The 14,159-nt window shown below is 43.6% G+C and overlaps 1 protein-coding gene across 1 annotated transcript in view; it reads right to left on the bottom strand.

Annotated features, from left to right (window-relative positions):
• The window catches only part of LOC116509076 (rho GTPase-activating protein 39-like), an 83,422-nt gene extending 69,791 nt beyond the window's left edge, over positions 1–13,631 (bottom strand). The window contains exon 1 of the mRNA XM_032217993.1: positions 13,532–13,631. Coding sequence (XP_032073884.1) covers positions 13,532–13,545 — 14 coding nt within the window. The 5' untranslated portion in view covers positions 13,546–13,631. The remainder of the gene's footprint in view (positions 1–13,531) is intronic.
• Positions 13,632–14,159: the final 528 nt, after the last annotated feature.

Below are 14,159 nucleotides of genomic sequence, written 5' to 3'. Positions count from 1 at the left end.
TCTTCTCATATGGTGGAGATAGCATCCAGGAATGGGTTGACCTTGTCTGCTTGCTGATTGGACCGAGTCTGTCAGAGCTGTTAGGACACTCCCCTGTTGCTACGGCTTCCCAGCTTTTGGTGAAGTTAAAGTGACAGACCCGACGTGTCTTGCTGTGTAGTACTTTTCTCCTGGATCAATGACCAGACGGTCTTCAGAGTGGAGTTTTATGCGATCTCCACCATAAGAGAAGAGGTGTATCATATAAGACCAATGCCCCTTCTCCATCTTGGTGGAGATAGCATCCAGGAGAAGCTGGCTTGTCCTTAAGGGTAGGCTGTCCGGTCTGATGTCCGCCATTCCGTGTGAATACTTTGCTGCACCCGTTGGCCAAATGCTGCTTCGGCCAAGGCGAAACTGTCCAGTTTATAGTTTTTTATGAAGGGAGGAGTGGACCAAGTGATAGTCGACAGACCTCTTCTAAAGATGCTTGCATGGCCCACACCACAGTCATAGCTGCCCTCCTGGTGGAATGTGCTATAATGCGACCAGATAACTGCAATGCCTGCAGCTCATAAGCTTTGGCTATGCACGCTCGTAACCACCGCCCTATCATTGTCAACATCACTTTCCTGACTAATTATGATGGCCGGAAGGACAGGAATAGAGACTCTGATTTCCTAAAGGAGGAAGTCCTCTTTATATAAATCCTGAGAGCACTCCTGACGTCCAAGATGTGCCACTTCTTCTCCAGGGGGTGAGAAGTAGCCAAGCAGAAGTTCGGCAGAATCAGTTCCTGAGCCCAGTGGAACCAGGTGCATATCTTGAGGATGAAGGAGGGATCCAGACGTAGCATTACCCTGTCTGGGTGGAAAATACAGAGGTCCTCCCTCATGGAGAGGGCCTGTAATTCCAAAATCCTCCTGGCTGATATGATTATTGCAAGGAATGCCACCTTAAGAGTGAGGAAACATAAGGTGGCCTTCCGCAATGGCTCAAAAGGGGATCCAGTAAGTTCAAAACATTGGCCAGGTCCCAGGTGGGGTACCTGTGCACCACCGGTGGTCTCATTTTGGCTGCTCCCTTTAGAAATCGACACACTGTGGGATGCTGCATGAGGGGCTGTAGAGCCCCACATGTCAGCACTGAAGCCAGTGCTGCGACCTGTGTCCTGATAGTGTTTGGTGTTAGCTGCTTGTCTAGTCCATCGTGGAGAAAATCCAAGATCTGGGCACAGCCACCCCTGCTGAAGAGACACTCTTCCCCTCACACCAGCTGCAAAAGGACTGCCAGGTAGAATTATATATGCAGTCCGTGGAGGGCCTAGAAGCCTGGATGGTCTTAATGATGCTGGAGGAGATTGTCCTCCCTCAGGATGCTTCAATCAAGTGCCAGGCGGTCAGATGGAGCCACTGTGATTCCAGATAAACCAGAGCCCCCATTGGTTTACCTGAAGGGTCCTTTTCTGTTCACCGCGGGAGAGTCCAAGCAACGGGTTAATTCAGTCTGGTTGCCCTGGGACTGAGGAAACTTTTTCCTTGGCCACGCCTCCTGGTGTTGCTAATCCCTAGAATTTTGAGATGGTCTGGAGCTGTGAAGATTGGAAGCATGAAGCGTCAGAGAATGGTAAGTTCAAGTTGACACGACGGTCATGAATCCCTGGATGCTTCAGCCAAGGCGGGTTGGACTCTCCCGCGCTGCACAGAAAAGGACCCTTCAGGTAAACAAATAATCTTTTTCCTGTGCACTGCTTGGAAAGTCCAAGCAACAGGACATATCCAAGTTATGTGCCATATGGGTGGGCAGAAAGGAAGTCCTCAGATTCAGTCGTGGGAACAACCGCCTGGAGAACCCTCCTATCAAAAGAAGCCTCAGCCAAGGCATACACGTCCAATTTATAGTTCTTGACAAAGGGCGATGGCGAAGACCAAGTGGCCGCCCTGCAGATGTCATCAATTGAGGCCTGGATGGCCCAGGCCGCAGAGGTGGCCGGGCTTCTTGTAGAGTGGGCAGTAATGTGTCGAGGCACCGCTCTAGACTGGTTCTCATAGGCAGCGGCAATGCACGCTCACAGCCATCTGCCTACCGTGGAAGATGAGATCTTTTTGATGCGGAGATCCCGCAAGGCTTGCGGCCTGGACGACGACTGGATGAGAATGTCGTCCAGGTAGCATTGGAGCCGTATGGGTCTGCGCCTGAGCTGAGCCACAACTACTGCTAGAACCTTTGTGAAGTTCCTGGGCACCAACGACAGGGGAGAGCCCTGTATTGGTAGTGTCAGCCGGCATAAAAGAACTCGGTAGAGGGAGAATAAAAAGTTCCCCAGGGGGAATGGCCTGGAGAGAATCTTCCGCTGACTGGCATCGGGCCTTCTCAAATTGTTTGTCAAGGGCCTGTTGGCGCCTCTCAGGGTCTTTGGCCTCGGAGGGGGCCTTGTGAGGCTGGTTGTCCTGGGTAGTCATCCTGCCTTTCCTAGGCCCACCACCCCTAGTTGAGGAGGATCTCTTGCTAGGGGCCTAGGAGGGACCTGGTCTATCATCAGAGGTACCCGATGGGCTGGGTAGCTCCATGGCCAATGAAACCACAAGATGATAGGCCGAACGCAGGTAGAAGACAGGAGAACTGGAAGCTTTGGCTGGCTATGCTGGAAAAACAGAGAAGAATAATGAGAAAAGGTAAGGACAAAATGCAAAAATTTTCTAATGGTGATTAATGTTACACAATATAGGAAAAATGTCCAGGTAGAAAAAAATATATTCTCTTCCAGCCACAGGTGTAGGAAGCAATTAGGAGGGCCCTCCCCATGCCGGTTCAAAGGCCACCGGTGACCTAGGAACCAGTGCCGCCTCGTGAACAGTGTGGGTGGCAAAAGCCCAGCCGGAGACCTGGACAGGGCCACTGCCCACCCTGCGGCCTTCTGCTGAAGTGTGGCCAAGTGGTTATGGCCATGAGGAAAGGGCGCAAAAAGTATCTGTCCTCCAAAATGGCCACCGCTGCAGCGTGGGGGGGATGAGGAGGCAAAAGCAGTGACTGTGCTGTGAAACGGTGGCCGCATGCCTCTCCACGGCAGGCTTGTTTCAAGAAAGGGCGAGAAACGAAAAAAACTCGGCTAAAACAAATAAGGGGACCTTGCACTGAGTCGCTGGGACCGCCAGATGCCTTGCTGCTTTTGCCGTGCTTTTTAAAAGCAAGCGGAAGACCTCCAAAGCCGACAAGCGCAGCGCAGCGACTGAGTACCCCCCCCCATCATGCCTACCTCCTGGCCTACAAAGAGTCAGTGACGATGAAGAAAACACCAAGAATTGCAAGGAAAATAATAAATCTCTGAAGGTAGTAGGGAAGGAAGGTAATAAAATGAAGGAAAAAGTAGTTTAGAGTGGAAAGTCCAAGCCAAGGTAATAATTTAGCTGGAGCTCACACAAAACAATCCTGAAAGGGCAGACTGAGGAAAAATTCTGGGGATTAGCAACACCAAGAGGTGTGGCCAAGGAAAAAGTTTCCTCAGTTCCAGGGCAACCAGACTGAATTAACCTGTTGCTTGGACTCTCCAAGCGGTGCACAGGAAAACTTGTCCTTGAGGGATCCTCCAGGGCAACTACCGACAGGTTCACCAGGTCGGCAAACCACAGTTGCCTGGGCCAGTGAGGGGCAAGGAGAAGAACCTCAGCTCTCTCTGATATTACCTTCCATATCACCATTAGGATAAGGGGAAGAGGAGGGAAGATACATCAGACCTGGAGGCCACTGAGATCGGACAGCATCGGCCCCCTCTGCCTCTGGAGCTGGGAACCAGGCATAAAAACTCTGCAGTTGCAAATTGTCTGGGGTGGCAAATAGATCTACTACCAGGAAGCTGAAATGGTCCGCGAGTTCCAGAATAGTGACAGGTGCAGGTGCCACTCTGCGTGGTCGATTGAGGCTCTGCTGAGCCAGCCCACCTGCACGTTTGCCACCCCGGAGATATGCTCTGCCATGAAGGATAGCAGGTGCCTTTCTGCCCAGAAACCCAGTTGTCTGGCCTTCTGCATGAGAGATCTGGATGGGATCCCTCCATGACGATTGATGTGGGCTTTGGCGGCCACATTGTCCATCTGAACGACGATGTGCCTTCCAGAGACTGTTGTTGGAACTGCCGTAGGGCCAAGTGGGCCACCCGTAACTCTAGCCAGTTGATGCTTCTGTCTAGGTCCCACTGGCCTCACTGCCCTTGGGCCATCTGTGACTGAAGATAGGCTCCCCAGCTGGCATCTGTGGTAACAGTCAGTCGCTCAGGTTCCTTGAAGAGACAGCCCTTGGAAATGGCCGGAGACATTCACCAATGGAGAGATCAGATGACTTCCAGTGAAACTCGGGTCCTGGCCGGCGAGTTGCTCCTGCCTGTCCTTGGAAAAGGCAAACGAAACCATTGAAGATTCCTGGTGTGCAGGCGTGCCCAGGGAACCATGGAAATACAGGTCACCAACTTGCCAAGGAGCTGTGAGAGCATGGCGAAGGACACAGTCTGTTCCTTGTTAACTCAGCCTGCCAAATCTTTGAGGCTGTACTGTCTCTCCTGGGATAGATAGAACCTGCACACTAAGGTATCAATGATTGCTCCCAGATAGAGTAGGCAGTTGGTGGGAGTGAAATGACTCTTCTCTATATTGATAGAGAACCTGTGGTGCTGTAGTGTCTGGATGGTGATTCTCTTGTCCACCGTAACCTGAAGGGCCAAGGAGGACTGGATCAGTATCATCCTGGTAGCATTGGACACGCACGGACATGGCCTGAAGATGCGCTGCCAAGGCAGCCAGAATCTTTGTAAACACTCTTGGTGCTGAAGAGAGACCGAATAGCAGGTGTCTATATTGGTAAGTATAATCTTTATTGTCATTGTACTTAAATACAATGAAATAATGGTGCCCCACATATTGAAACTAAAGATATTGCCAATGCTGAGGCCAAGTGGGAATATGTAAATAGGCCTCAGTAAGATCAATGGATAAGAGGAGGTTACTCTGCCAAATGCCCCCCAGAATTGTATGGAGACTGCATCTTGAACCACCGATATACCAGATGACAATGCAGTCTCTTGAGGTCTAGAATAGCTCACCCCCCCCCCCCAATAAGGTCTTTGGAATTACGAACAGGATCGAATAGAACTCTTGCCCGTGTTGCCCCTTTGAGATCAGCTGGATGGCATGAATGTCCAGCAGATGCTGTATCGCTGAATTCATAAACTCCCTTTTAGAAGGATTCCTTGACACAGGGCAACGGATGAAGAACCTCGGGGATGTGAAAAGGAATTCCAGAGAGAGGCCTGACCTCACAGTCTCCCTGACCCAGACATCAGATGTAGTCTCCTCTCAGCGGTCGGCAAATAGAGCCAGGCAACCCCCGATGGGGGGGGGGGTTAGACAAGCAGCTACTTGGGGCGACAAAAGGGACGACCTCCTACACCCTGAAAGGACCACTAGCCTGTCTACCTTAGTACAGTCTGTCCGGGTATTATCGTCGTTTAGGAAAGAAATTCCCCTGTGGGCAAATAGCCCTGGGCTCTGAGGTTTGACCCCCAAAAGAAAGCCAGTTGAAATACAGGGATGGATGAAAAAGGCCCTTCCTGTTGATGGATGGCAAAAATCTTCCTTTTGTCATTGGACTCAATGAGGAAGGGGTTAAGAATTTCTGCAAAGAGATGTTCCCCTATGAAGGGTGATGAGCCAGCCAACACTTGTGGCAGGTATCAGCCTGCCACTGCTGTAGTCAGAGCAAGCGCCGGGTCACCACCATGAAGCCGATGAAGCTAGCTTTAAAGTTAAAAAAAATAAAAGAAAAACAAAAAAAAGGGAATAGTAAAAAATAGAAAAGAAAAAAACACACACAGAAAAAAAAAAAAAAACAAGAAAGATCAATAAACCCACTACATTAACACAGCTTCCCATCATCTGTAAATCTTAAACAATGTAGCTCATTCCAAATTTCGGTTATTTTACTACTTGCAGGGTTTCAAACTGTGTTAGAGCCAGGTAAGTTAATCAATTAGGATTCCCCAACTAAAAGTCTCATTGCTTTATCTATCTATTCAGACCTTTAATTTATCTCTTTTTTATCCGAATATCCAAACCTTTCTATAAAACCATTAAACTCAAGTACTTCTTTCATTTTTCATTTCCAACACCTCCCATTCTATCCTTACCCACATCCACATGTAAATTTTTTACCTTCCACCCTGCCTTTATCCATATCCACATATATATTTTATCCGCGTCCATTGCTCCTCACATATTTACTCCACCTTCCTGGAGACTCTCTGACTAATCTTTCTTAACCTTATATTGAAATAGCAACTCATACAAACATCAGCTTGCATTCTAGCCCCAAGTAGTCTAGTTAAGCTTTCGCTACCCTTCCCTCTCCCACGCGCCTGCCAACTCCGTTCGTCCCAGACCACAACTCAAAAAGATCGCGATCTCCGCTCTCCTCGCCTAGGAAAATAATTCATGCGCAATTTGAGTTAGAGTTCAAACAAATCTTATATACAATATGTGTCCACAATCAGCAACGCTTCTTTCAGTCTCCATGTCTCATCATCGATATACAACTTTTCCATTTTATCCCAGGCAGAAATCATAAAGTTTTAAGAACATCGCTAAGTCTTTATTCTTTACTCTTCTGCCCTTCCGGAAGAGGAAAGCAACACCCTCCGCCTTGTAGCCAGGTGTCACGCTGCTTGTCTTCTCCTTCTCCTTGTCTCTCTCCAGGTCCGGATGAATCAGGAAGTCCCGCCTTCAGGGTCTTGTAATAAAATTCTCGGGCTTCACAGACAGAATTAATGCGGTGTTTTTGATTGCCAAATGTAACTGTAATGCCAGCTGGGACTTCCCATTTGTATGGAATCTGAGAATTTCTGAGTTCTTCAGTTAAGAAAATGTAATCTCTCCTTGCTCTTAATATTTGAGATGGTATCTCTTTAAAAACAATCAAGTCCTGTCCATCAATTCTCAACCTCTTGTTGTAAAGCTTCTGTATTATCACATTTCTGGATTCCCTTGTGGTAAAGTATATAATTATGTCCCTCGGAAGCTGTCGCTGTTTTGCTACCCACGAATTCTGGCGGTAAATTTTTTGAATCTGCCAATCAAAGTTAAGTCCCGGACTTCCCACCGAGCGGCTAAGAGCCTCAAAGAAGATCTGTTTCAAATTCTCCTGTTCATTTTCACGCAGTCCTCTAACTCTTATTGCGAAGACAGTCTTATTATAATTTATCATGACAAGTTGTTTTTGAGCATTTTCAATTTCCTGTTGTAACGTTTGAATTTTGGATGTCAAATTAAAGTTAGTTTCTTCCAAAAGTTCCAATTTATCCTCCGTTTCAGCAATATAATCTGTCATGACTGTCATTACTCCGATCATATCCTCCTTTGCTTGAGCAATTTTAGCATCAAATTGATCATATAAATCCGATATCAGTTGATTAATTTCCTGTCTGAAATTATTAAGCGTTTTGAGAAAAAATTCTTGTGTTAACAAATCTCCAGTGGAGGACGTAGGAGGCAAGGGTAGCGGCTTCATAGCAGTTTTTTGAGATATGTTATTAAGGAAGCGCTTCTGCTTAGATTTGGGAGCCATTCCAGAATAAAAATAAAAGACAAGCAATCAGGCTAGCCAGGAATCAAAGTCTCTGCTCCCCTCAGTTAATCTTTTAACAGTTAATACGGAGAAGCCTTCAGGAGAGTAGGGCTGACTAAGTACGTCACATCAAACACAAAAGCTATAAGATCGCCATCTTGTGACGCAGCTAGAAAAGGGAGCCTTTTGCAAAGTTGAAGCTGGTATTTTAGATAGTAATAGAAGAAATTCCTCAGGAATGGTCCCCGCCCGGATTAATTTTTAAATAGCTTAGCTTTGTCCTGGGGGGGGGGGCAATCTGCCTAGGGCTGCAAAAAAGGCAGCTGCGGAGAACTGGCTGGAGTAAAAGCTCAGCTAATGTTGAACCTCTTCTCCATTCACAGCAAAAAAAAGCTATGAATTACAAAGAGATCCTAACGACTGACCTTCTCCCTGCCCCTTTCTGCCAGAAAGGGGAGATATCTATAGATCTTATAAGATATACAGACCAGAACCCTGAGAGGAGCTCCGTTGAGCTCCCGACGGCGGCAGGCTCCACCCCCCGAAGCCCATTAGGAGTTATCTTATACAAGACACTACTGAATTTTAAGAGAAAGGACAAGGAAAAAAAAAACAAAATATTTAGAATGAGATAAAAAGAAAACAAAGAGTTTAAAAGTTTTCAGAGCAGATAGATATCTCTGAATAAATTTTATAGCAACAACTATCTATATTAACAGTAAGAAATAAAAATAAAAATGAACCACGTAAAGTAAAAGAGCCTTTGAATATATAAAATAAACCAAGTGAATGGCTGGCATATAAATTATAAAAAAAATAAAATTATATTGAAATTTTAATGAGTCTCTTTGATGAGACTGCATTAAAAAGATAATCTGGCTATGCAACAAGCAATTTCATCAGAATTATTCTAATTAATATAAAGGACATGACATTTCTGTGGAGGAAATAGATTAAAATCTTAAAATATTGTTTATACGTGTTCATTTATAATTACCATATATTAGTACTTTTACATTACAGACAACTATTTTTGTAAGGACAAAATTCACAAAACGTTTAACATTCTCATTCATGCTTTGGTCTGCAAGTGTCTCATTCACTTTTTCTGAACTTTTTCATTTTTCCCATTCATTCATGGCAACTAGCAGAGTAATTTTTCTCCCTGGGTATCATTCTTTCAGAATGTTGGACAATTTCCCCCCAAAATGTATTTCGAATTTTTCGTTTATCACTATACTAGAATATAACAGCTACATCAACAACAGCTAAGTTTCCTACACCCGACACCATCCCTCTGGACCCTCCACCTCTAGTGATCACAGAAAAAGATGTGTGAGGTCTATTTCACAGACAAAAAAGCAGCAAGACAGGCAGGGTAACTCCCTCTTGCTTGAAAATTTGTGCTGATCAACTGGACTTCATCTTCACCCCCAACTTTAATAAATCACTGGAAATGTGTTGTGTTCCTTCTTGCTTCAAATGCTCTACTATCATCCCGGTGCCGAAGAAGACCTCCATCAAAGAGTTGGATGACTACAAACAGGTGGCTCTAGCATCCATAATTATAAAAAACCCTCTAAAGTTCAGTATTGGCCCACTTGAAAACTATCACAGAACTGCTGCTAGACATTTTCAATTTGCCTATTGTGCAAATAGATCAGCAGATGATGCTGTCCATATGGCACCGCACTACATCTTATAACATCTTGAATCCCCAAACAACTATGTAAGGGCCCTTTTTGTAGACTTCAGCTTGGCATTCAACACCATCATTCCTAAAACCCTCCTCTAAACTGACTCACCTAGCTGTGCCTGAAAGCAGCAGATGAAGCTAGGGAAATCACATCGAATACTATTCAATTAGCAGTGTGCTCTCTCCATTACTATTTTCTCTCTAGACCAATGACTCATCTTGAAGTATCCCTCTGTTAAAGTACTGAAGTTTGCAGATGACACAACAGTCATTGGTCTCATTCAAGATGATGATGAGTCTGCATACAGAGGGGAGTAGAAAAACTGGCTCTGTGGTGCAACCGGAACAATCTGGAGCTGAACACTCTTAAAATTGTAGAAATGATAGTAGATTTTAGAAGACACTCTCCTATTCTATCACTGCTTACAATATTAGGCAACACAGTATCAACAGTAGAGACCTTCCAGGTTCTATTAGCTCGAAGGACTTGAAATGGACACTTAACATTACAACCATCATAGGATAAAAGTATGCACCACAGCTTTGCCAATCTGAAACCATTCCTTTTTACCATGTTCTGTCTATTCTATGACTGCCTGATCTGTTTAGAAGTTTGTCATGAAGACAATGAGATATTCTGGATTTTTTATTTTTCTGAGAACTTTCCACAACTAAACGCCTTTATATAACCAATTAAGCAAATACTCACTTATTTTCGGCATTCTTTGGCTTTCTAAATTATCTGCATCAATAATGTCTCATTTTCCTTAGGTTTTATACTTTACCATTTATAATACTCATAACCCAGTTCACAATCTTCCATAAGGCATGGATTCATAAGTACTGAGCTCTGCTGCTCATGATTTGTTGAATCAATCATTTCCACAAAAACCTTTTGACTTAAGATGGACAGGTTAGATAAGATTTCCAGCCTTAGCTGTGCGATGCCAAATTTGGTATTCTCTGTTACAGCTAAGGACATTAGTGCTGTACTTAGCAGTAGGTTATAACATTGTGTGCAGGGAGGAATACACCATTAGGTGATCCTGGCCAGAATCCACAAACACAACAAATCCCTCTAGCAAGCATTTTCATGGCTACTCTATGCAAACTGGCTCTCTAATCTAGAGATCACTTTGCAGGATAAATAAACTGTCACTCATCTGTTTGAAAATAAATGCAATATAAAAGTATATACTTAAATATGTTTATTTCCTTTATGAAACTCTATTTACTAATCCACCTGAAGTTAGGTGAGTTTACCTATAATGTTCTAATTATTGTGAATCATTTAAGACTCCAAGTAGTCTTAGGTGTAGATTTTGACAGGATTTGGTGATAAAGTAATTGATTTGTATTAAGAAATTTGTGGTCACATCTCAATTCACTCTTTTAAATATTTTAGCAAGATTGGGAGTCATAAATGGTGATAGGATTTAGTAATATATCTGAGGTATGACATATGAGGTATCTATATTCCTAAATGTCCATGACTATGGCCTCAAAAATTAAATTTATTAAACAATTAAAAATAAAATGTATTGAAGTTATATGTTCCTACTCTAGGAACATAAAATAATATACTCTGTCCTCCAATTTTACTGTTACAACAAGGATTCTTAAAGTAAATTGGGGTAAGAGTTAATGACCAACCCAAAGAAGTATGCCTTACTAAACAGATTGGAACTTAATTTTAAACCATTCTGTTGCTTTGTTAAGTTAGGCTCAAATTTATATGCACTTATTTGGAAGCAAATAACACTGAATTTTGTGAGTCTTATTGATTGGGTATTATTGCCTTACTTTACACTGGAAATATATCAAATCTTTAGTCCGTAATTCTGATGTTCCTGTTTTAGGTTCTTCAGAGAATATTTTACATTATACACCATTTGTTTCATTTCCTAAACTATAGGCTCTAATTATCTAATTTGCTGATGCTCCCAGGTGGGCAGACTTTAGCTTCTGGATACAGAATATTCAGAAGCTTCAGCTGGTGCAAAACGCAGCTGTGCAGACAGTTCTTATGGTTCCTAGGATGGCTCATGTTATATTGCTGTTCTGTGATCTCACTGACAGCCAGTTTGCTTCTGGGTCCAATTCAAGGTGTTAGTTATCATCTTTAAAGCCCTTCATGGCATGATCCAGGCTATCTGACAAAATGGCTCATCCTGATGGGATTAGGTTGCCCTACCAGAAGGGGCATTCTGCAGCTGCCAAAAAAGCCAACACAGTGCTGCATCAACAGAGTATCAAGATCAAGAGAAATGATAGTACTCTCTATAAAGGCACTGGTGAGGCCAGATTTGGAATACTGTGTCCAATTCTGGTCACAATACAAATAAGATGTTGAGGCCCTAGAAAGAGAACAGATAATAGCAACAAAAGATGATACTGGATCTGGAGATTAAATCCTTTGAAGAGCGCCTAAATAAAGGAACTAAGTATGCTTAGCTTAAGTAAAAAAAAGAGTGAGTGGAGACAGAGAGGAGACTTGAAGGCTGTCACAGGGAAATGGGGGTTGGTTTATTCTCCATAGAACCTGGGGTAGGATGAGAAGGAATGGGCAGAAGCTAGTCAGAGGGAGATCCAATTTGGAAATGAGGAAGAATTTCCTAACAGTGGAACAGCTTGCCACAGAGTTGCTCGTGTCCTCTCCTTGGGAGATTTTTCAAGGAACAATTGGACAACCATTTGCACAAAATGCTATGAGGGAATCCTGCCTTGCACAGGGGGGTTAGACTAGAAGACCTCCAAGGTTCCTTGCAATCCTATGGTTTTGCCTAGTTTCACAAATATATTTTGAAAAAAATAAAGAATATAGTTTCAAAATAATGTATTTACAAATTTAGGAGTTCAATATACGAAAAGTTTCAAATTATCTGTCCTTTTTGCCCCCCCCCCCCAAGTGATTTACATTTTATGGACTTGAAATTATCTCAGGACCTGACAGTTCCTAATCTGAATAGTTAATACTGCAGCCCTCCAGTTAGGTTCCCCCCCCCCATTTTTCATGTTTCCTGAAATGTGAGAGCCAAATCAAAGGCACAAAGAAATATTCTGTTTTTTCCCTTAGATAGGAGATGGAATATGCAGTAGGCCAAAATTCAATTTATCTGCTATGAAAGGGTCACTAATAACCATCCATTTTATTATTATTAATCACAAACTATGCTCTGATGAAATCTATGAAGATATTATACATACATTCTAAAATATTCCTGACATTAATCAAAAACAAATCATGAAGAAAAAGATTCTTTCTATTATGTACTGTAAATTGGAAATGAACTGCAAAAAGAACATTACAGTATTTCTTACTGAATACCTAAACCACAGCAATGTGTATGTAAATATTAATAGAAGTGACATTTAAAAATATATACTGCACTGTAGTCAATATGTTCTAGTTATAAAACTCACAACCAAAAGGATTAATTAGCAATGACAAGAAGTAACCTTTCTTTAATATGGAAGAAGGAAGAATTCTATCTCTGTCACCAGGAGCAGAAATACTATTTATGATGACTATGTTCAGATGGTTTGAACAAACTGTATTGACCCAATTCACAATAGATTTTGTCAAAACCCACTGATTGCAAACCACAATGTGGTTCAGCTCACACATGTCAACAGGATAATATATATAGCGGTTAAGAAGGATATATCCCTATATCTATCTATCCAGTCTTATTTATTGAGGCCAAAGAGAAAAACTTAACATTGTTGTTGCACAAAGCTATATTCTCCAAGCGCCACTTATTTTAAAGGCGGCCAAAGTGTATCTTTCTCCAAAAGCAAACGCGCAACCATTAGACAATTAGCAAAGGCAAGGGGTGAAGTAAACAACACCTCAGCTCGCACAGCTAAGCCCCTAACCCACTTCTTCACCGTAAACTTTTTCTTCCACCGCCATCTCGCGTACTGTCTTTTGCCTCTTTAGCCTCGACTGAGCTCCAAGCCGGAAAACTCCTGGGAAACTCTCCGAGCCCTTTGCTAGTTTAGGTCCTGCAAACGAAACGCCCAAAGTTGTTTCGGTCTCTTCCCTCACCCCTCCGAGGTTCTTCGGCCGCGCGCCGCCTGCAAGAAGGAGCGCGGAATGGCGGCGGCGTTTCGAGATACTTTGGCGGCGCCTGGGGCCCAGCCCTGCGCCCCACCCAGCTCAACAGGTAAGCGGCTGACCGACAGCCCCCCTCCCCCTCGTGCCTTGAGCCGAAATTTGTGCCTCTCTTCCCAAACTACACTCACTTTTCCGCCGCCATCTCTCCACTCAGGCCGCACTCCCGGACTTTTCTCCCTGCGCCCCTCAGGGTGAGCGAAGGCTCTCGGTCCCAAGCCAGACAGGATCAGGATGTGAAACCTGATCCTGCCTGCCTGACTGCCGCCGCCCCTCCCCGCTTCGCGTATATTAAACTGGGCAGGACCCCGCTCTACATTCCCTCTGTTGGAGTTTGACTCGGAGTGCAACAGTGTTAAACAGTTTCGTTTAATAAAATCATTGTTGGGCTTTTTTCCCCCGATCTGATACCAACACTTTTCCTTTCAGTAATCCCTCGTCTTATTAGATCATGAGTCTCGTATCGCATCTCGAAACCCGCTTAAACTAAAAAATAGATATCCTGGGGTCTATGATCTATCTTTTTCAAAATTTATCAAGACTTTTAAAACAATGGGATGCTACTGCAAGTTGACTCGCATAGATATATTTCCTTGCATAAAGCAACATGTCATGAAAACACATATGAAGCCGGCCTTGGGTTTACTGAAATAAAAAAAACCCCATCATTTCCCCACAGAATATGACCTGATCATTACATTTTTATTTTGAAACTCTAAATACAAGCATGCTCTCAAAATTGATATTTTGTTAGTAATA

The sequence above is a fragment of the Thamnophis elegans genome, chromosome 5 (assembly GCF_009769535.1).
Source record: "Thamnophis elegans isolate rThaEle1 chromosome 5, rThaEle1.pri, whole genome shotgun sequence".
NCBI classification, from domain to species: domain Eukaryota; kingdom Metazoa; phylum Chordata; class Lepidosauria; order Squamata; family Colubridae; genus Thamnophis; species Thamnophis elegans.
Note: the sequence above shows the minus strand (reverse complement) of the source record. Positions and strands in the feature narration are given on the sequence as shown.